Source organism: Papio anubis, chromosome 4, assembly GCF_008728515.1.
Source record: "Papio anubis isolate 15944 chromosome 4, Panubis1.0, whole genome shotgun sequence".
NCBI lineage: Eukaryota > Metazoa > Chordata > Mammalia > Primates > Cercopithecidae > Papio > Papio anubis.
The window spans coordinates 153,414,385-153,437,476 of record NC_044979.1 but is presented as its reverse complement, the minus strand read 5'-3'; the positions used below and the strand labels follow the sequence as shown (position 1 = coordinate 153,437,476).

General features: G+C 33.6%; 1 protein-coding gene across 1 annotated transcript in view; it reads left to right on the top strand.

The window, feature by feature from the left end:
• The window catches only part of TMPRSS15 (transmembrane serine protease 15), a 132,599-nt gene that overhangs the window by 13,958 nt on the left and 95,549 nt on the right, over positions 1 to 23,092 (top strand). The window contains exons 4-6 of the mRNA XM_003895602.5: positions 6,246 to 6,397; positions 10,404 to 10,439; positions 17,026 to 17,157. Of these exons, the coding sequence (XP_003895651.3) occupies positions 6,246 to 6,397; positions 10,404 to 10,439; positions 17,026 to 17,157 (320 nt within the window). The remainder of the gene's footprint in view (positions 1 to 6,245; positions 6,398 to 10,403; positions 10,440 to 17,025; positions 17,158 to 23,092) is intronic.

Here is a 23,092-nt window from a genome sequence, read left to right as displayed (position 1 = left end):
AGGAAAGCCATTTCAGATAATAATGTAGCATGCTGAGGATATCATAGAGTTGGCATTGATGGCCACTAATAAGATGCTGAGACATCATGAATGTGCTAAATATAAACCTATGAGTGTGACAATGAACTCGTGCCATAGGGGACTGGCAGGACATTGGAGAAACACAGTGAGCCTGACTTTATAGAAAGGTTAGTCTCACATCTCAGATAAGGAACAATTGAATTGAAGATCCTAAGGACAAAATAATTGGCATATGATCATCACAAAAGTTCTGACATCAGGAACAGAATCCTTAATTTTAGTGACCAAAAAGAAGTAGGAAAGTCAAATCAAAGGTAAAAGAGATTATGCTAGAAAAACAATGGCAGAAGGTCAAATGAAGGTTATTTAATGGTGAGAAGAAACCTCAGGGCCTTCCCATCTCCTGTTGGAACAAAACTTGGTGAATATAGACTTTTATATATAGTCCTGGTAGGCTATGAAAATCTCAAGATTTTTCTTTGATATTTAGGAAATAATCTTTTATTTCTCTAGATAGAAAAATCACTATATTTAAAAGTGTAAATTACTTGAGTTTAGGAATTGTTTCTTTCCCCTCCTTTAAAGCTACCAAGGGGGCCAGTACCGTGCCCAAACCTTGATAAATATTTTATAATGAGTCTCAAATAATGTACTTCATCAGTGAAGTCGTTTCTGTGAAACTGTTTCATAGAAATAGTTTCCCCTGGCGGTAGCTGCGCTACTATTAAATCAGAAGTGAATTTTTAGTCTTATCAAATAAAGACACATTGAAAGCTGTATCTTTTTATGCAAAAAAGTTTAATCTCCCTCCCTTCCTTCCTTCCTTCCATTTCTTCCTTCCGTCTTTCCTTTCTTCCTTCCTTCCTCCTTCCCTCCCTGCCTCCCTCCCCCCTCTCTCTTACTTTCTTTTTTTCTTTCTTTTATTTTCTTTCTTTCTTTCTTTCTTTCTTTCTTCCTTTCTTTCTTTCTTTCTTTCTTTTCTTTCTTTGCTTTTCTATCTATAACATTCTTTACTCCATTGCATATTTCTGACATGTTAATCCCAGTAGCTGCCCCTACGCCCATCTGCTGTCTTCATTCCTACCTACAGTACATAGTCCCTTCCCTCTGTTTCCAGAGTGGATAATCTCTTATAGCCTCTTTCATTGGTCCAATATCAGAACTAAAAGGAGAAACACAGACATGCAGGAAAGGTTAATTATTTTAACTTTTTCAAAATGCTAATAAAAATGTGTACTTGGTCTTTATCTGGTGAGTGTTACACTAAACAGGCAAGTTTTATTTTTGGTTGGTTCACTTTAAGCTATTTGTCTACTTGGAGGTGAATGAAACAAATTCCTCATTTCTGGTTTTGTGGAGGACTGAGTTTGCAGAGCTGCAGTAAAGCATCAATTCAGATTTATTTCCAAAAGGCTTTAACCTCCTTTAAGGAGAGGTATTCTAGGTGTCTGCCTTTCTTGAATTGGGCTCTGCCTAGTGAAATCCATACAGAAAGCACAGTGTCCATTGCAGAGTTTATCAGAATAGTTTTGCTAATTGAACCCTTTATGTTTACATGTCTACAACATGCTGGATAACTTCACTTACATTAGGTTGGGAAATTTTGATGAATATAGACTTTTATATACAGGCCTGGTGGGCTACCAAAATCCCAACTTTTTCTTTGATATTTAGTAAGTCGTCTTTTATTTCTCTAGGTGACAAAATCACCACATTTGAAACTGTAAATTATTTGAGCTTAGGGATTGTTTCTTTCCCCACCTTTATACCTACCTAGGAGGCCAGTACCGTGCCCAAACCTTGACAAATATTTTATAATGACTGTCAAACAATGTACTTCATCAGTGTAGAGATACTTCCCTCTGGTGGTAGCTGAGCTGCTATTAAATCAGAAGTGAGTTTTTGAAAAGTGCAATGCAAAGGAATTTCATGAAAATGTCTGTTAGATAAATTACATGTTGTTATTTTGGGAGACCTAGAAGAGGATAGAAAAAGGAATTGAGGAGCAGGAGAGAGAGTAATGATGAAACATTCAAGATTACTTGACCTTAAATAATCACCTACAAATAGATGTATTCCACTCATAGGAAAAAGTAGCAGACTCATTATTCACTTTATAAATTATTTTAATTTAAAAATCCAATTGATAAAATCAGAAAACAGAAATAACCTAGGTCTCACCTAACAACACCCACATCAACTGTATATATATAAATCTTTTAAAATACCTATTTACATTTTTGCTATAGATTTTAATTAAACTCATACCGTGTGTGTGTATATGATCAAATTCTAGCACTCAGAATACTAGAGTTAGTCATTGAGCTATTTTCTCTTACTTTCACAATATTTAATAGCAACCTCTGCCACTTACTAACTTGTATGATTGTGCTGTGTGTGTGTGTGTGTGTGTGTGTGTGTAGCTACTCTTTAGGGTAAGCAAATGGTTTGGTCTATTTGGGGAATACTTTCAATCATTCTGCTTTGTGGAAAGTGCTTTCACTCAGAACATTTAGCATTTGATTCTTCTAATAAATAGCTGTTTATCCTTTGTGGCAACATGCAGTTTCTTTTGCCCTTTGAGCACAGATAAGCCACAAAGTTAGGAAAGGAAAGACTTCTGTTTACTCAGCAACCCTAAAGGTTACCAGTATCATTAAGGAAAATATGAGATAAGTACTATTTTGCTCTATTACACTCAAGCTTTCTGTACAATAGTAGGATTTATCTGCCTTAGCGAAAGACTGTTATTTTACTAGTACTAGTACTTTGAAATGAAAACAGTCTTTTTTTTAACCTAAAGGAAGAATTCTCACTCATTACTAAACAACTAAACAGCTTCAGCTTTCTTATGAGGTGAATCACAAATGATTATTATGACTTTTTAAATTTCTCCTCTATCTCTCTCATCTCAACATTTCCACTAAATAAGAAAATAAACTTTAAAGGCTACAACTTTATGTGGATATAGGATATGCAACTCCTATCCTTGCAAAGTATAAATTATTAAATGTAATGCATAATTCACAACTAAGAGAACACACCTTTCAAAGAAAAATGTTTTATGCCTGAGGATGAACTAATCCAGTTACTTTCAACTCAGTGAAGCAAAATTCCAGATTTGTATTTTCTTTGCCCAAAATACCTTACCTCTTCTACTCCATAACTCACATAAAATGAAAGCAAGTGTTTCAGTCAAATTAAACCTGTGAAATTACATAGAAATAAAACAGATTTAATCAGAATTTAAGTTTTCTAGTCTGCAGCCAAAGATAAAATGAAGATGGGGGATTGGAGAGAGAGAGAGAATAGTTAATATTGTTCACTCTCACTTCATTTTAACCAATTCAATCCTGTCCATTTGACTATCTTGGAAAGTGAGGTTGATTAGGAAGACATAATGTAAAAAAGAAAAAGGAGTAGGAGGAAAAGAAGAAGGAAGAAGAGGAGGAGGAAAAAAGGCAATACTATATCTTTTGAAAGTATTTTAAGAATAAATATCTTTCCCTTCTCCCCAAAAATATCCAATCAGCTATTTTTTTCATCTATTTGTATATAAAGTTCTGCTAACTATGCAACAGAATAAAATACCTGGACATGCCTTTAGGGTAAATGTGCTGTAGCCTCTTTCCTGCTGACAAATAGTTCAGAATAGAGTGGATAAAAGTGTTGTTGAGTATCTGGGGATGGGAAATATATAAAAACACATTAGGGAAACAGATTCTCTAGGTTTCTTTTCTATCTCTGACACTGATAAACTGTATAACCCTAGGCAAAGTTACCTACATTACTCTAAGCATCAGTGTCCTCATTGCTAGAATGAAAATATTGGCCAATATCAGGTTCAAAAATAGAGTAATTACCTTCTGTTCACATAAATATGGAATAGGGGCTGACAGTTGTATGCTTGTTAGAATTTTCAAATTTTCCATTAACAGAATGCATGACTAAAAGTGCCTTAAAAATAAGTGTTTATTGGCCAGGCATGGTGGCTCACGCCTGTAATCCCAGCACTTTGGGAGGCCAAGGAGGGCGGATCACGAGGTCAGGAGATTGAGACCATCCTGGCCAACATGGTGAAACCCCATCTCTATTAAAAATACAAAAAAATTAGCTGGGCAAGGTGGTGGGTGCCTGTAGTCCCAGCTACTTGGGAGGCTGAGGCAGGAGAATCGCTTGAACCCAGGAGGCAGAGGTTGTAGTGAACTGAGATCATGCCACTGCACTCCATCCTGGCCACAGAGAGACTCCGTCTCAAAAAGAAAAAAGCGTTTATCTGACATCACAAGAAATCTAGAGGTTTTAAAGGAGGTTAATTCAGTAGTACAATAACAATGACAATGACATAGTCAGGGCTTTGGGTACTTTCCTTCTTCTACTACACTATCTTTGGCTTATCAACCATGGCCTGACTCATGGTCTCAATGTAGATGTGGCAGTTTCAGCAAATTATGTAGACCTAATAATGTTCAACAATGAAGGGTAGTAATCTACTATGAGCTGTTCTTTCATTAAATATAAAAAAGTTTTCCAGAAGTTTCCGTAAGTCTTCCCTTCAGATTCTGTTGACCAGGGCCAGGTCATACACCCGTGAATAAAACCATGTTTGGTATAAAGAATGGTTAAAGAAGATGTCACCTTTCCTAAGAAAATGGAGGCTTATTCTCCAGTAAAATTAGGGGTTAGCCAGCCAGGACACGTGTGGAAGAGTAGATGAAGGTAGTGTCTGTGACAAAATGTATCATTACCAAGGACAACAGTGATTTCATGTATGGGTAAGTGTGGGAAACCCTGAACTAAACAGTTACTAGGGAACCTTCTCATTTACAAGATTTGGTTACTATATTTTAAGCAAATGATTAGAAAGTTACACCTTCTAACATTTTAAATAATTTATTTAATACACGTGAATTATAAAAATATTATATCTTGTTCATTTTAAAAATGAAAGACCAGCTACCTGGAAATGAATCACTGTGAAACTGAATAGTGCCATGGACACAAAGAAGGAATATGCTCCCCCTAGTGGAGATGCTGATCTACTGTGATCTTTCAGGAATATTCTGGTTCTATATCCAGTCAGGGAAGAAAAAAATAACATTTTTTGTAGGCTCTATTAGGATAGATAGATGGACAGATAAATAAAGAACTCTACTTGACTTGAGAAAATCCTTCAAGAAGCTCATAAACTTACATATATCACAGAATATATAACTCCCATGATTCGAAACCAGTAAACATATCATGCAAAATTTAGTTTTCCCTAGTCTATCTCTTAAGGAACCAAGTATACACTGAGTGTCCAGAGTTTACTGAGGGGTATAGAATAAATATCAGAGCTATAGTTTGTATCCTAAGTGGTCATACCCTAAAATGACAGTATATGGCAAATAGAAATGTAAGCAGGAGTGCAAAAATCTCCCAAGAATCCCTATTCACCAAAAATTTATTCTTTTTTCTCTTTCTTTACACTGAAAAAAGTTACCTTTTAAAGTGCATAGTATAGAGCAGGGGATAAAATAAAGGGGGAAGATGATTAGGGCTATATGGCTGAACTCTAATGCTATGTTTGGAAATCATGTAGGCTAGACCATCCCAACTCATGGAACTGACATTGAATTTCTTGTGAGTCCCTAATAGACCCAGATATCCTTGTTTTCTTTCTATCCCTTGAAATCAGGGCATAGTTTGATATTTTATAATAAGCAAAATAGAGAAGAAGAGGCAGATATAGATTAGTTGCCATAAGCTTGCTATCAGGTCTTTTAAAACTATATAGAAAAATTTTCTTTGAAACCAGTGAAACTACTTTAGATTTCCCCCAACTTAGAAATTATCCATGAAAAACTACAAATCCATACCCTTCTTTTCTCCAAACAGTAAAATCAGAGTAACTGCCAAGAGACCACGTGATTTTAACACAAGGGTTTCAGGAACATCCTGGCCTGGGGATGAGTGCTCGAACGTGGAACTCAGAAAACTCAGATTTCAATTTTTCATCTACTTTGGAGTTTCTCTTCCCAAAAAAACATTTAGTCTTTCAACCAGTTTTTCTTTCACTCATGAAATAAAGATAATATTTGAAGTAGCCTATCTGACACACGTATAATGAGAATTAGCAAGATGATAACTATAGAGAATTTCAAAGACATTTAACATGAATTGAGCACAAATCAGTTGAAGATGGCTGACTTTTTCCTCTTGTATCATCTTTTGCTTTGCAGAAATGGCAGCATTATAGTCACATTTGAACTTTTCTTTGCCCAGTGGGTGTCAGATGAAAATGTAAAAGAAGAACTAATTCAAGGCGTTGAAGCAAATAAATCCAGCCAACTGGTCACTTTCCATATTGATTTGAACAGCGTTGATATCCTAGGTATCTGTGAACATTATTTGATTTCTTTGAATCATTAAGCTATGAAATTAAAATTCTAGCAATATACCAGGGAGGAAGTGGAATCATGCTTGACCTTAGGAACATGTCTTATTGCCTGAGGTGACACATTTACATGAGAAAAGTAAAATCTGAAGAAACCATATTTGAAGAAACTTAACAATGAGAAAAAGTTTATAAAATATCAAATACCAAGGAGATTCTGACAGTGTTGGCATGCATAGAAGCTTGTGGGTCTTATGCATTCTTTGCACTGGTCAAGCACACCCTAACTTCAGGAACTCTCTCTAGACATTGTTAGATTGTAAAATCCGGTGGCAAGGTCCGATCTCTAATTGAGAAGCTAAAAAAAGGAGAAAAAAGTAGAGTCAATGAGTTTGATTCTTTCCAGTTACTTATTTATAAAAATTAAATATTTATTTTAAAATGATAGATAATTTTAACATAAGAATAAACCAAAAAAGAAGAAATATGGAACATCAAAAATAACAAAAATATGTTTGTAAATGCTTAGATTGTTCCAAATTTTCCATTCTAACTATCCTTCTTTTAATTCAATTCAACAAACACAGTGTCCTTATTGAGTACTGTTGAGAACAGTAGTAATTTGCCAAGGTCATCTAGATTCAATCCCTTACTTGTAAACCTTGGGACTAAATACATTTTGGAATTCAGAAGTGTTTGGATGTTAGAAAGTTAGCCAATACATAAATAGCTACACTGAGGGGAATAAAGAGAAACTCTAAATAGCCTAACTATTCAACAAGTTCAACTAGTTTTGCTACAAAATGAGATCAGTCAGTATATTTGCCTCTAAATCAAATACAAAAAAAAAAAATACAGGAGTTTTGTTTGTTTAATTTGTAATAGTAGATATGAGATTGTGGATCTCTAGGTGCTTCTCTTCAGAGCGTTGTTTCATCAAGTATAGTTTCGTTTTTCACTGAGTCTCCTGCAACATCCTGCAGCTCCTGTTCAGCAAGAAGATAAATTCTTAGTCCTTCCTCTACCAATGGTTTGGACCCATGTCACAGCTGTTTGAGCAGAGACTGTCAATTTTGAATCTTTGATTCAGATGAGCTGAAAACTACTACTGGCTATTATTAGCTAGAACAGGTGGTTTACCTATCAACATTTTTGCTCTCCACATTAATCCTCTTATGTGATGCCATTACTATCCCCAAATCAGGGAGAAGACCAAAACACAGATACTTTTGGTAAATGGCCTTTTCCACACAGTCATTTAGACTTAGGCATTCTGACCTCTGTGGTCTGATCCTGATGTCTGTGCTCTTAACCTTTATACCAGTTTGTTTGTAATGTTTTTATCTTTGAACAATTTTAATTGATTGTTTTCATGGTCATTTTTCTTTTTTGACATGGAAAAATAAATATTTTCATTTTTTATTTTTTAACTTTTAAGTTCAGGGTACATGTACAGGTTTGTTATATAGGTAAACTTGTATCATGGGAGTTTCTTGTACAGATTATTTTATCACCCAGTTATTAAGCCTAGTACCCATTACTTATTTCTCCTCATTCTCTGCCTTCTCCCACCCCCCATCCCAATAGGCCCCAAAGTTGTCATCTTACTATCTCTATTTGAAAGTGCATTGGTTTCTGATAGCCTGTTCTGGCAAGCGAATTGACAGATATGCTGAAACTTATTTTCATGATTTCCTATATTTGGATCATCTGAGGAAATAGAGTTTGTGATTTTTAAAATTATATGTTTATTCAATGAAACCATATCCTTTGAGTTAATTTAGAATTAGTATCACAAGCGTAATAAACTGTATTACATCAGCCCAAGAATATTCTCAACAAGTAGAAGTTACATTTAATTTGTTGAATTGTGTTAAAACACATTTATAAACACGGTACCAAGCTTAATTATAGGTATTTCAGTTTAATATCCATTTGTATCATGTGAATTTTCAAATTTATAAAGTTTTAAAATTAGTTAAGAATTACATAGATATCTTGAATTTTTGTATAATACACTGTCAAACGTAATAAAAATTAAACCATATTCTTATGAAAAGTCACATAAATCTTATTTTATCTTCAGTGTCAACACTCTACCATGTATCATTTACAAAACTTCAATAGGTTTTATAGAACCAATACAATTCAAAAATGATGAAATGCTGAAATAAACTAGTTAGTAGAAAAGAATATACTTCTTAGCCCACTTATCATCAATATAGTTTTGAATAAAAACTAATTCACCACATGATGATTTTTCATGAAATATACTTTGATTTCCTTTATATCTTGCATAGGTGAGTCTATACTTTTAAAACTATTAAACATGTTAAAGTTTGAAGAAAATTGCCAGCTTTTGTCTTTTATGTGCAAAGCACTTTTTACTTATATATCACTTAGTTCCAAGGAAATATTAATTATGTGAAAGATTGTTTTGCAATTGTTACCTTCATATGTTTTAGTGTAAAACAAGGGGTTTTAGGTATGCCAAGATTGGTGCATCATGTTATATTAGTTGGCTAAAATGTAAATTATTCTATGTAACTATGATTAATAAATAGATATCTTTCTTAGAAAAAAAATAAAGCAAACTTTTTGCATAAGTAAGTTGTATAGAGAGAATATGCAGACTCTGGAAATTTATCAAATGTATTGCAACCAAATAACAAATAGGAAGATTTAGCATGGGAGAGTATAAAATAGGAACTCCAAAGGATCAGATGTCCTTTGAATTAATATTCAAGTTGTACTCAATGTTTTGTAATGTATTTATATCATAAACCCATGTGTCAAATCAACTTGACTTTATTCCAGCATCTTTGGAGAATTTCTCTACAGTAAGCCCTGCAACAACTTCAGGTCAGTGTTTATGGCACTTTTTAAAATATAACTTAGGGATCATCAAACTCTATGACCTAGGAAAATATACATTTTTTTTCTTGCAGCTATTTCTGAGGCATTTAGTCTTCATATCAAGCTATAAGAAGCTTATATTGGTTAGGAATAACATAGTTCGTAATATTATAATGTTCCTAATGCCTCATCACTTATGCCAAGGATATACATTTCCAATTTCAATGTTCCTTTCATATTTTAAAATTTATATACATACATATGAGTGTGTGTGTGTGTGTGTGTGTGTGTGTGTAAAATGTCTCCATAAACAGCTCCAATCATGGTGCCTTGGTGATGAAGCTATGGCACTTGTGAGGTCACTAAGGGGTGAGATAAAGAAAGATCACTTTCAGAGTATATTTCACTTTGGAAAGGAGAATCCAGGCTTTATATTAACTACTCTATTCCAGCATTTTCTTCACCCCATCTCTCGAACTACAATTACAAAACTTCATAGTTATAAAACTATGAAGATACTACTTTTGGTATAATAATCATGACCATTTTTATAATAGTTGAAGTCTTATTTTTTAAGCCATCCTCTTTAGCCCAGGTACTATATTTTACAAACATTACCTATTTCAATTATTAGAGTGATTTTGTACAGAGGTCATAATATTTTTCTATTTGAAAGAATACATTAAATAATAAGTAACATGCCCAGGGTCACACAGCTACTAAGTGTTAAACTCAGAAATCAAAAGCAGTTCCTTCTGATTCCAAAGCCCATGGTCTAAGCATATCCCATGCTTCTCTTTCATACACCATCAACTTAACTTGGAACATTTATGTCTATGGTCATTATGAGATTAATGAATACTCGTATTTAGTTATTGATCATTGAATAACCTTGTCTTCTTTAGTTAGAAAATAAAAGATGAGTTAAAAATCTAAAAACCTCTACAACTCTAAAAACATCAAAGACACAAAAGATTTATTCTTAAATCCAAATACAAATGACATACTTCTAAATGAATAAACACTAATAATTCATAATAACTTTTAAAATTCTTAGGTTAATTATTATACAGAATGCATATACAATAAATTCCTGGTAATTAGTTTAAAATATGTAATAATTATTTTAATATAATTTATTTTTCAGGCAAACTAACAACCACCAGTCATCTGGCAACTCCAGGTCAGTTTTAATAATATTTTTTTTTTGAAAGAAAGTTTTCACTTACATTTTATTTTAGGCCCCTGAGAAGTCTATGATGCCTTAGCAATAAATATTGCACCTATTTTATAGACAAGAAACCAAGAGCATAAAAGTTTGCAGTTTTAGCCCTGGATTTCATCAAAGTAAACAATATATTTAGGGCTAATGCCTGAGTTGTCAGATTTCACTTTTATCCTCTGTCTATTATTAACATAACTGTGATTATCTATTGATAAGAATGTCACCCATAGGATCAAAAGGTTTTCAACTAAGGAAGCAGATTTTATCAGAAATTATGATTTTTTTTCCTTTGATTATTCTCTTTGCATACAAGTTAGACATGCTTGCTTTCTCCTGTTAACACAGTACTTGTGGCCAAAGCAGAACCAAAGTAGCCTTGGATTCATTCATTCAAGAATTTTAAGTATCTACTTTGTGTCCACTCTCAGTATGTATCTTTGGTGTGCCAATTTCTCTGCATTTCTAAGAATTGTCTGCTGTGCTTCTGTCAATCAACTAAAATACCTTCTCTGGTCCTGACTTAATCTTCATATAAAAATGTCCTGGGTGCGTCACTAATCCCTTTAAGCAAATTAAATAAAGGCAATATTGTAGATCTTCATATAGCTCCCAATAATACCACTACCATGTTATACTATTAAAATTTACATAAATATTGTATACATAGAGGGAAAACATTTGTAAAATTATAAAAGCCATTCTTAGCAAGGATAAAGAATTCTTGCATAAAAATTGTTGGTGTAATATTTGAAAAGCAAAGCAATACATAAATCAATCAAAATGCTTTAGGAAACAAGCCGTCACAATTCTAAAACCCATGAAGATCTATTATGATAGCATAAGCCTGTCTGCAGTTGTGTTAGGTTATATCCAAACAGCAGCACAACATATTGACAAAAAAAAAAAAAAGCCTGCCACTGAGCCCACATTCCTGTCTCTAATGTGGAAAATTATTTATAGCCTCTCAAATCCTCTCCCAACACACTTTGAACAAATGCTTTTGGGATTGATAATGGCTAATTCTTTTGCTTTCAAAGTAAACTGAATAAGTAAGATAAATATATTTTGAAAACTACGTTCCTAAAACCTTGAAAGTCAGTAACAAGTATCCAAATTAAGGCAATTTTTCTATTTGTTTAGAGGTTCATCAAATGATTAATTCAAAGTCGTTAGGGCCCTCTTAGTTGTATAAAATGTCCTAATAGTAATATGTAGAATGTATTAGGTAGAAATAGTGTTTTAAATAAAGCAAGAAAGCACTGGACTTAAAAGAAGGTTTTCTCCTTTACTATTCTGAAGACATACCTGTTATAAATATAAAGAATTGGCTGAAACATCTGCCCAATTTCCTCTGAGCAAAGAAGGAAATGATGAATGAGGGGTCAGAGAGCATGGGAACATGTGCCAGCCATATTTTTCTCTCCTGGTCAGTGGAGCAGAAATCTTCTTTTCTACATGTAAACTACAGAAATGGGGGGCAGTGTACACTTAACTCTGTCTTTCACATTTTGTATAATTGATAGTCAAAATAAAGATCAAAATGTAACACAAATTCTCAATCACTAAAAAGACATGGGTGAATTCACGCATTACCTAATTTCAACAATCAATTTATATGTATGTGGCAAGCTATCTAGCCTATTTGAACTTTATAAATTATCTGAAAAGTAGATTAAAATACATTTCTTAGAGGATGATCATGAGAATTGAAAGAGAGATAATACGGATACTCACTGTACTATGGTCAATATGGTGACTCCCACAAAGGAGCAGGAGGAACACCACCAATACTAGATTCCTACTCCTTCCCTCTTCTGAGTTTGATGAAACAGAATCGAACAAAACAACTATTTGGATACTTTATTTAAAAGATTCACAAAAAAACCCTAAATTTAAAACAAGATTATTATACTGGGTAATGCTCATTTTGATCTGAACTTTTATTTCTCCAAAAACACTTTGTTTCTAAACATTTCCTGTTATCAGAGACTGTATTGGATTACCTTAATCAATTCTCAAAGTATTATTATAAGGTAAGTAGGTGGTGAAATGTCATATTCTTTTTCTTTTAAGTGAATCCATGTGCTACATGAGTGCCCAATCATCCTTGCCGTTTATTCCTCTCATATGGCAAGATACTGTGTATTTATAGAGGGGAATGAGGCAATTAAACGTGAAAACTGCATTTTCCAAGCAGTAATTTATTATGAATATGACTTTCAGGGATTTTAAGTTTATTCTCATTTTTATATGCCTGGAAGATAGAGTTTGAGAAAAATCAACAGATGCATGCATCATATACCTGATATTAGTACTGTTATAAATTCTGCCAAAGAGAATTTTTTGTGATAACGGTACAAAGTTCATGAGGATTATGCTCTATCATTCAACTGCTTTTGTTGCCAATGACCTGTCAGTTTTACTAACCCACTTAGAACATTAGCGGCGAAGGACTGGAACTGAGGTGACATTACACAGATTAATTTCTGGAGTGCTACAGAGTGCCTAGAGCGGGTGTTTTGGCAATTGCTCCCATGTTTGAGGGATTTCTAGACGACAGCTTGTTCTAGTCCTTTGTTACTTACTGTGTAGGCAATAGCTGCAGAAAACAAAAGTTTCACTATCAGGGTCTTTCTCAGTCTCATAAAGTATGTAATCTTGCTACCAGTCCACTGTGTGAAAGAGTTTGAGGACTGAAGAAAAAGAATAATTGGTTGATTTAGTGAAAAACATGAAATTGGGCCAACACAACCTAAGGTAGAATGATGTTCCCCGATTTAATTACTTTAAGACTGAGATGCAGAGATTTTATCTGATACCAAATGTATGGTGACTTTAAGAATTGCTCTTTTTCTGCACTTGAGAAAACAACATTTATCCATTACTAAGCACTCTCCTCTAACTTAAGACATTCCTATTCACATGGTATCAAGACTACTAAAGAATCTTTCTACCAATAATTTCATTTGGATTGAAAAGCTACAGTCTTGCTTACAATAAAATTTTAAAAAGCCTAAATTTGTTCTATAGAGTAAATGAGAATTTCTGTAAGGTAATAATCTATTTTCCAGCATAGCACAGTGAAATAAAACTGGTCTCTAAAGGCAAACATTCATGGATGAAGATTCTGCTTCTCCTATGGAGTAAACTATCAGGATCTTGGGCTTAATTTGTCTTAACCAGTTTTGGCCACCAAGTACTATTATCCCTTTTCAAACTATAGGAACAATAAAAATCTGTGATTTCCAAACTATGGTTTCAATTTATCATGTTGTATGTAACATCTCTTACAAATTATTTGGAAGGCAAAAAATAATGGATTTTAGTCTTTTTACTCTCCACGATGCCTAGCACAGAGCCTGCTCTCAGTAGGCACAGGAGGCTCCTAGTGTCAAATCACTGGAAATTGTTTGGGCATTGGATCACTCTGAAATAATCCTCTCTGAGCGTATGCTGAATTTTTCACGTTACAGATACAAATGATTAATTAAAGCCTTCTATTTACAGAACTGCAATATAATTCACTGGTGTGTTTTCATAATATGTCAAAAGTTAGTGTCCTGAAGGTAAAATACCACATGGATTACAGAAAACAAGTGCACTTTTCCCCACTGAGTTAATAATGCCTAATATTAAGGAAATTTGATTAGTTTTTAATAAATGAAACCAATTATTCTCTTTGTTTTCTTTAACTAGAATTGATAAACTCCTTTCCTAAAAATTTTCTGTTGGGAAGCACAATTTGCTACAGACTTCTTAAAAAAAAGAAATATTAGAACAAAAATTAAGCAATGAAATGCAAACCAAGTAATACTCAAGTCAAGAACTCTAGTTTGAGAGTGCAAACCCATTTAAACTAAACTGGCATCTGGCTAGGTGTAACAGCTAATGTTTTAATTGATTTTTGTTAGAAATTGTAATCATATATATTCACGTAGGAAATGAAAGAGAGAGAGAGAAGAGTCAGTAAAAATATAATTTGACAAAAATTTAAAAACTCACTACCATTGTATAAGAATGACATTCACATTTTTCATATTAGTTTTAATATGGGAAACTTCTGTTTCCTCATGGACCAAGTCAGTTGAAGAGTGTTTATGAAACAGTCTGGAGAGAGCCAGAGTGCAACTTAAGGGTACCTCATATTCCAACTTAAATTCAAAATACTTCAAACTAGACTCAGTTTATAACCCCACAATTTGTTCATCTCGTAATCACTACTGCAACTAATGGCCATTAGTAACCCAACTGGTCTCTTCAGTAATTCAACTGAACTACTTAGCATCCCATTCTCCACCTTCACTAATCTTGTTCAGAAGCACACGTGGTCACTGAAGCTCATCAATTTTACCTGTAAAGTAGCAACTGAGTCCGTGGCCCATCTCCTCTGCCATTGTGAGACTTCTGCTCTCATCTTTCATGTGGACCCTTGAAACAGCTTCTCGAGTCGTCCTATTCAAGTGATGTTTCACATGTTTCACATATTTCACATGGTCCAACAATTGCCTTTAGGAAACATGGACTGGTCATATTGCAGATAGATGTAAAATGTTCCAGTGCCATCGCCTATTGAAAAATATCTCTAACACTTAACAAAGATAAAAAGGTTCGCTAGACTCTGGTACCAAACTCCTTCCTGCTATGCCTTCCATAAACATCCCACTGTCTAGGTTAATGAGACTCATCTGTTTCTCATATATTGATGTACTCCTGACACATCACTAAATACATTCCATATCTCTCTCCTCCTGGTGCATTTCTAGGTATACATCAAAAACTAATTTAAATATGACCGTTTCTGTAAAAATGTCTTTAATTCTTGCCTTAGAAGGAAACTAATTGCTTAAACTTTGATGCTCCCATAGCACTTTTTAAATCTCTCTCTTTAAAATATAATTTGTAAATTCAAGCTTCATAAAAAGAGAGAGGCTCTGACTTACTCATTCTTTTATCTCCGTCTCTTAAAATTCCATGACAAAAATGTGTACAAAATAAATACTTGTGGGGTCAATAAATGATTATTCATGAGATCAATCGAGTCCAAGTGGTATCGCTTGCTGGTGTGGTTTTGGGGTCCGATCTAGAGTTCAACAGATATTGAACAGAGACGCGATGCATCAGGAACTGAAGCTCCTATGAGAAGCGTTAGGACAGCCAAAGTGATATATGTTCGCAGCTATATCCCAAATTCGTCTTTGAAATGTTGAATACTTGGAATTCTATTAGCTACTCGTAAAATAAGACACAGTTTTAAGTATAGTGCTTTCTTTGGTTTACGTATTTATAAAGCACGTATGAGATTCTATCAAATATTATGCCTTTTCTGGATTAACAACTCAATGGTTAAGGACTTTTGATGAATAGCTCTTAAATATCAACAAGTATATGCCTTTGAGTTTATTAAATAATATTTTTATTATTATTTATTGTTTTCCTACATGGGAGTACTCTGTCATTTGAGAATGGCTTTGATCTTTACTCTGTCCTATAGTTTTAGATGTTGGGTGTTCCATGAATTTCCCATTGGTTTATATTCATTTTAATTACAGCCAGTTGCACATGTCTAATTTAGTTGTATGTAAACTCAGCAAAAATGTACAAATGTTTTTAGTTAAGAAGTAACTTAGTAGGTTCATTGACACGGGCATTTTTACTTTTCCAATTAATTTTATAGAGCGGAAGGAGAAATTTCAGATTTTCATATTTTTAAAACCCAGCAGATGGCAGTAGAGTTCTGGCTTTAAGATTAAGAACAATAACCAAAAAGAAAACAAAAATGCTGATGAGTTAAAGATCTCCAAAACTTTGCACCATCCTTGTTATTATATTCAGAGGCAAAAGTATTCAAATTTCCACATTGGCCTAAAATTTTTTAAAAAGTCTTTATCTTGTAGGCATATAAGAGTATGTCTTATTTTCGGAATTGCTCTTAAATTTTCCAAGTTAATTTCTAGAAGTAAAATGTGTTTCTTGGTGCATCTCTAGACTTAAGTTGATGAAAGTGGGGCAAGTGAAGGACAAGGCAGGCTGAGAGGTGCACATTGTTTGGATCCCCTCCAGAAGATGGCACGAAACCCTGCAGGGGTGTGTTTACAGTGTACCCCCTAAGAATCTCTGACCCCAAGAACAAAGAGATACTGAACAGAAATAGCCATTAGGTTTCTTCATTGTTCAATGTCACAATGCACTGGGAATTTTAAGTGTTTCTCTTACTTTAAAATGACTTCGGTTGGTAAATGTACTCTACGGAATGGAAACCTTGACTTAAGACACTATATTTTCAAAAAATAAGCTTATGAGTAAATGAAGTGGCTGCTAGATGTTGCAGATGATGATAAGCTTTCCAAAATTGCCCCTCATGAAATTTCAAAATTTAAAATGCTCTAATTTTACAAATGATTGATTTACAAATGAAATAAATATTCCCATGGCAGTTGAAGAATATACTTATAAGTAAGAACCCCAGTGGCAAAAAGGCCTATTAAATATTTAAACATTGTACATATCTCTTCAATTGGAAATTAATTTCCGTTGTTTTTTAAAGGAAATGTCTCAGTAGAGTGCCCGCCTGGTTCAAGTCCTTGTGCTGACGCTCTAACGTGTATAAAAGCTGATTTATTTTGTGATGGAGAAGTAAACTGTCCAGACGGTTCTGATGAAGACAATAAAATGTGTGGTAAGTTCTCCCCACTACTCTCTGTCCTTCTGTTTTATCCTCCCTCACTGTAGACACACACACACACACACACACACACACACACACACTCTAATCTCAAATACCTGAAACTACTGAAGAATGAGCTATTTAAATAGCTATTTTTATAGTATAATATAAAATCTAAAAATAATTGTATTAATATTTTCCTAAACTTTATAAATAATATTAAACTTATTAATTAATTAAACAGAATTCCATTTGATCACTACAGAAAGGAAGATGTGATTAACAATGTCTGTCATAAATGTGGGGATGGGATTTGCTAAATTTTCATCTCTTCTCTATGTTAAGCTAATCCAAACTATTATTAATTTGACTTATTCGATAGACATTCTCACTTCTTACTAATGGTTTTCATGTTTTTTCACTATCATATCGGTCTTTTTCTTTCAACATTTTAACAGTACCTAACTCAATGAGCACCATATTAAAATTTTGACTGTTGCTTTTATTTGCCTCTTGTAGTTCTATAAATAATAGAAATAGGATATGAATAAGAACTTAATGCCTCATAAGTAAAACTTCTGTGTTTCATTTGTATATTTTGGCATTTTTTGAGTGTTAATGACAATAACGTTATTTTATTATTATTATTATTATTATTATTATTATTATTAGGCACTTAAGTAGCAGTTACCATATACCAAGCATGACTCTAGTTGATTTAAACTACATGTTTACTCTTTGGCTTATTTCTTCATGTTATAGCTGGATTCCACTTAGGAAAGTTTACTAGAAAGCAGCATCTAAATAGGTAATTTATTTTTGTGTGCAACATATTTAAGAAGATTTCCACATAGAACTATAATAGTTCTCCCTTATTAGTGGTTTCCACAGTTTCAACTACCTACTGTCAACCACAGGGCACAACAGTAAATGGAAAATTCCAGAAATAAACAATGTATAAGTATAAAGTTGCACATCATTCTGAGTATTGTTATAATTGTTCTATTTTATTAGTGATTATTGCTGTTAATCTCCTATGGTGGGTGTGTATGTGTAAGAAAAAAAACATAGTAGATATAGGGTTCAGTACTATCCATGGTTCAGGCATCCACTGCAGGTGTTAGAATATATCCCCTGTGGATAAGGGGAGACTGCTGACTTTGGATAAGTCTAACTGATATTTTGTTTTATTTAACAGAAAGTATTAACTGCACATTTTTTGGTATGGCTTATAATTAGTTTTAAAACTATCAGTACAATTAGTGCCCAAAGTGTGTTACAGACCATAGTTACTATTTGCTATACTTTTCTATTATTTGTTATACTTTTCTCATCTTGCTTGACAGTAATTAAAGATGAGTATTCCAATAACGATGAAAGTTTTCAAAGCTACCTATCCACTCAGTACACATTTTAAAAGCCAGGCAGTTAGTCTGTTTCCCAGTACCAACTCAACGAAAGGCAGGTCCACTACAGAGACTCCCACTAAGCAATCCCAATGCAAATGTTCTTGGATAAAATTCAGACCTTTAAAGTTTAACTACATACTCTGAGGTGCACTCAGAACATATTGGAAGAAAGTGCAGGCTACAGAATATTTTTAAATCTGTTTTATATAACTAAGTTACTCAAAGAAGAAGAAAGCAATGTTCTTGCTTTGCTATGACTTTCAGGCATTTTCCAAAATCTTTTCAGGGAGAATATGATACAAGTGTGCCATCATGAGGTAACAAAGGTGATGTTGATTTCTGTTTCAAAAACAATAGTGTACGTCAACTTAAACACATGGCTTTAAGCCAATATAATGATGATCAACATCCTTAAATAGAGGAAAAGGCGTAACTACCAAAATACATGAATCAAATATTGAAAAATGTATGCACCTATTATTTTGTTATTATGCTCGTGGTATTCATAATTTTCATGATGAACTAATATCAGTGCATATAAAAAAACCACAGGAATATCATGCAAGTGTGATAATTTGTCCTAAAATAAGTTTTAATGCTATGAATCATTTTTCTGAGCCACTCAAAACTCAGGAGATGAGCCTCAGTATTAGAATGGAAGTAATTATCTAAGTTTGTTTTAAAAATATAGTCGAACTGCATTGTTACTTCTTAGTATCACAAAGATTTTTTTGTTTATTGAACCTTAATAGTGACCAGCCGTTCATGTCACTAACTCTCTTAAGCGTGCACACCGTCACTTTCCATTTTGTTGATTCTCTTTTTTTTGTTGTTTAAAGTAAGCTGTGTCTATTTTGGTAAATAAACTCGAATTATTTGTAGGATAATATTGTTTAAATCAATCAATTAATCTATTTTTATCCAGAGAGAATTTAAAAGTACAAGTTGCTTTATTCATTTTAAGTTGCTTCATTCATTGACTATGGTGAGCCCACAAGCCTAATGACTTTCAACACCAGCTCAAACTTCCAGCAGCATTATTTCCACCTGAAAGCCGCTGTCCATCAATCTATATTCACGGAAAAAAATTATAAAATTAATTTAAGATAATTTTTCCAATATGAAATTGACCTTTACTCTCTCTCTCTCTCTCTCATTGATTTATTTACTTTTATGCTCCAACTGGGAGCTCTAATTCTGGTTTGTGTTATAAATAGAGTCATATTAACGTTGTCTTCCTCATGCAACTTCCTCTTTTAGTCTTTAGTTATTTAGGTTTGCACACTTACAGCTGACTATAGCTGAAACAAGATTTCTTTAAATTGTTTTTGTCTTCTGATTAGAATTACATCAGCAGGAAAGTTCACTTTTTAGCTGACCTATGAAAAGGAAAGATGCTGATTCACAGCCTTTAAGCCAATGCTTAACTCTTTGGAAGTTGGCGAGTGTTCTCATAGTTTGCATGCCTCACGTGTGTATCCATAATAGAGCTTGGTGGCTAAGCATAGATCATGTTTGATTTACATATCCTGGAGATTTCAATGCCATGAGCAAAGACACAATTAGTGAATATTCAGCCAGCAGAGGGAGCTCTTCATTGGTCCTAAGTGCATACCCTTATGAATTCCATCCCATTACAGGTAACATTTCTGATAATGCAGTAGAATGTCTGCTACTATTTGACAGGCTCATTTATCTTCTACTTAGATTTTTTTTTTCTGATGCCGCACTAGAAAGCACTGCACAGTCTAAAAAGTCACCATCCTAAGCACCCAGCCATCCTACTCATCCACCACTGGGTCATATATTTTTTCCTGAAAACCTATCCTGCTTCATTCATGGTCATTTGTACTATTAGGTTCTCCAGAAACATCCTGAAATTAAATGAAAAATATATATAAGAAAGTGCCTTACACAAGCCTCTATCTTGAAATGATAATATTTTGGCATTCTGAGTGTTGCTATTAGAAATAATTCAATACTACTTTAATTTTATTTTAAACACGTTTAGGAATATTCTCTATATTTGCTTGAATGCAGGAATTGACTAGAGCCTCATTAGAGCAGAATTTGACCTGTGGAGTATCCATTCCCACTAAAACTTAGTAAAGTGACAGAATGCTGGACAGGAAAATTGACCATATTCTTTAGGACATGTTGTCATAGACAAACAATCTTAACAATTTACGACAATAACAGTTTATTTATCACCTATATCACAGTACAAGACAAATGGTGAATGGCTGTGCTCTAGGCATTCAGGATGCCTGCTCCTTACTTGCCACTCTCTCTGCCCCCAGAGTCCTCTACTGGATCCTTTATAACCAGCTGACTGACAAAGGAAGAATGTTACAGATATGTTCAGAAACCATATTTGGAAATAGACACAGCGACTTTTACAATCGTTCATTGGCCAACTCAGTCACATGACCTTATCTGACTGCAAGGGATTTGGGGAAGTGTAGTTTAGTCATGTGCTGAGGAAAGAACTGAAACAGGGTTCGTCAAACGTAGAACCGTCTTTGAAACTAGAGACATAACTCAGCTTTCTGGAAATCATGAATCACATTGTGCAGCACAAAGCTGTTGATACCTTTCCCAAAAAAATGCGTAGTGATTGGAACAATGACTAAAATTTTAACAACTTTACAAACGGGTTTTACGAATTCTTAAAGGGATCTTGTTTTGTTCCCTTTCTCTCTCTCTCTCTCTCTCTCTCTGTCTCTTTTGCGTCCCCATTTGTTCTGGAATATTATTGCAAATGTGATCTATATTCTAACTTTAAGAACATTGAAAAAGATGGAAACCTTTAAAAAGTTTTCTGTTTCTTCTTTTATTTATGCTTTCCCCCCTGCTTTTCAGTTCAAAGAGTGGGTGATGTCATTGCGATAGTGATAGATGCACATACATATTGTGATATTAGGCAATATACCACAGTATGCTCTAGAAAAAGATTGCCTGGCTTTCAACTGTTGCTTGTAAGCTAGGAGGCCTTATGGTAGTTAGTTAATCCATATATGCCTCAGTTTCCCCCATAACTTCATAAAGTTGTTATAAAATTACATTCATACATATATAATAACTTTGGAAAATGACTGGCACATAGTTAACCCTCCGTAAATGTTGGCAGTTATATTTTAGCACTGACAGGATTGAGCGCCCTACCTCATGCACTGATAGGACTGAGCTCCCTACCTCATTGCTTCCTAAGTACTGCAACTCAAATATAAACTTCCCAATAGCAGTAGACTTTACTACACTGCCTACAATCTTTGAGTCCACAATATTTCTCGACAAACTGTAATTTAAAAGCTTTATATATCACATAAAATGCAAGCAATACCATTTTCATTTTTATGGTCTTTGAATCTAAGGCATTAATTGCCCTACTTGTTTGGCATGGTTTACAGTGAAAAACAGAGTTGAGGGTGAGAAAAGAGATTTGCTCTAACAACTAGAAAATTATTTAGCAAGTCATTAAAAAGTCACATATTTTACTATTTATCTTCAACTCATGACAAATGAGCCTTAATTTTCTTTGTTTGTTGCAGCGATTATTATGCATAAGGCAATTCAGTTAACAAACCACTATTTTCCTTCTTTCCTGTGGTCTGTGCTGGATTGTTCAGAATTTAATCCTCTGCTCCTTGACTTTTCTTTTCTTATCTTCTTTCTTTTTTTCTTTTCTTTTTTTCTTCTGGGAATCAGGTTGCCAAATCATAAGCTAATGCAATTAATTCTTAGGCCATTGTTTTTAAGCAAACTTTGAATAATAAACTTAAGTTACCAAAGTAAATTTTTATGCACTTCAAAATATATATATGCCAAAAAATAGCAAAAACCCAATAAACACATAAAATTTTTATCAAGATTTCTATTTGCTAATTTTTAATGTATTTATTTTTATATACATAAAATATTTTGTCATAAAATAGCTTGTATTATGTAATTTGATAGAATCACTTTATAATTTACAATGAGCTTTTCATAGCTCAGTTTAGAATTAGCTTATTCTAAACACTCAGATTCCAAAAATGGCAAATTAATTTTGACGTATTTCTTTGATTTTTCTATCCTCCGTCAATGTGTCTCCATATGAAGAATTTTTAATCTACGCAGAGAAAAAGAGCACATTGCAGGGGTCATAATTTTAGAATACTGTGTCAACATAACCAAGTAACTAACTAGAAGGAAAATAATGTAAGACTAAAAATTGTGAAAATCAAGGTGGATTTTTGCATATACTATATATAGCAAGTGTATGAAAAAAACAAAAATCTGTAAGTTATGGCTCCTGGTTCACGCCTTCAAGAAGATTTTAATCTAGTTGTAATCTATTCAGATATAAATTAAAGGCAACTAATAATGCATGACATTAAGGAGGGGTTCATGAAATAAATCTAGGAAAACTAAAAGAGGAAAATGAGTAATTATAGAAAGCAAAAGTCTTAATCAGGAATATTGAATGAAAATATTGAAAATATTGAGCTAGTGATTGCCCAAAGGAGCAAGAGTAATGAACTTTAAAAGATGGACTA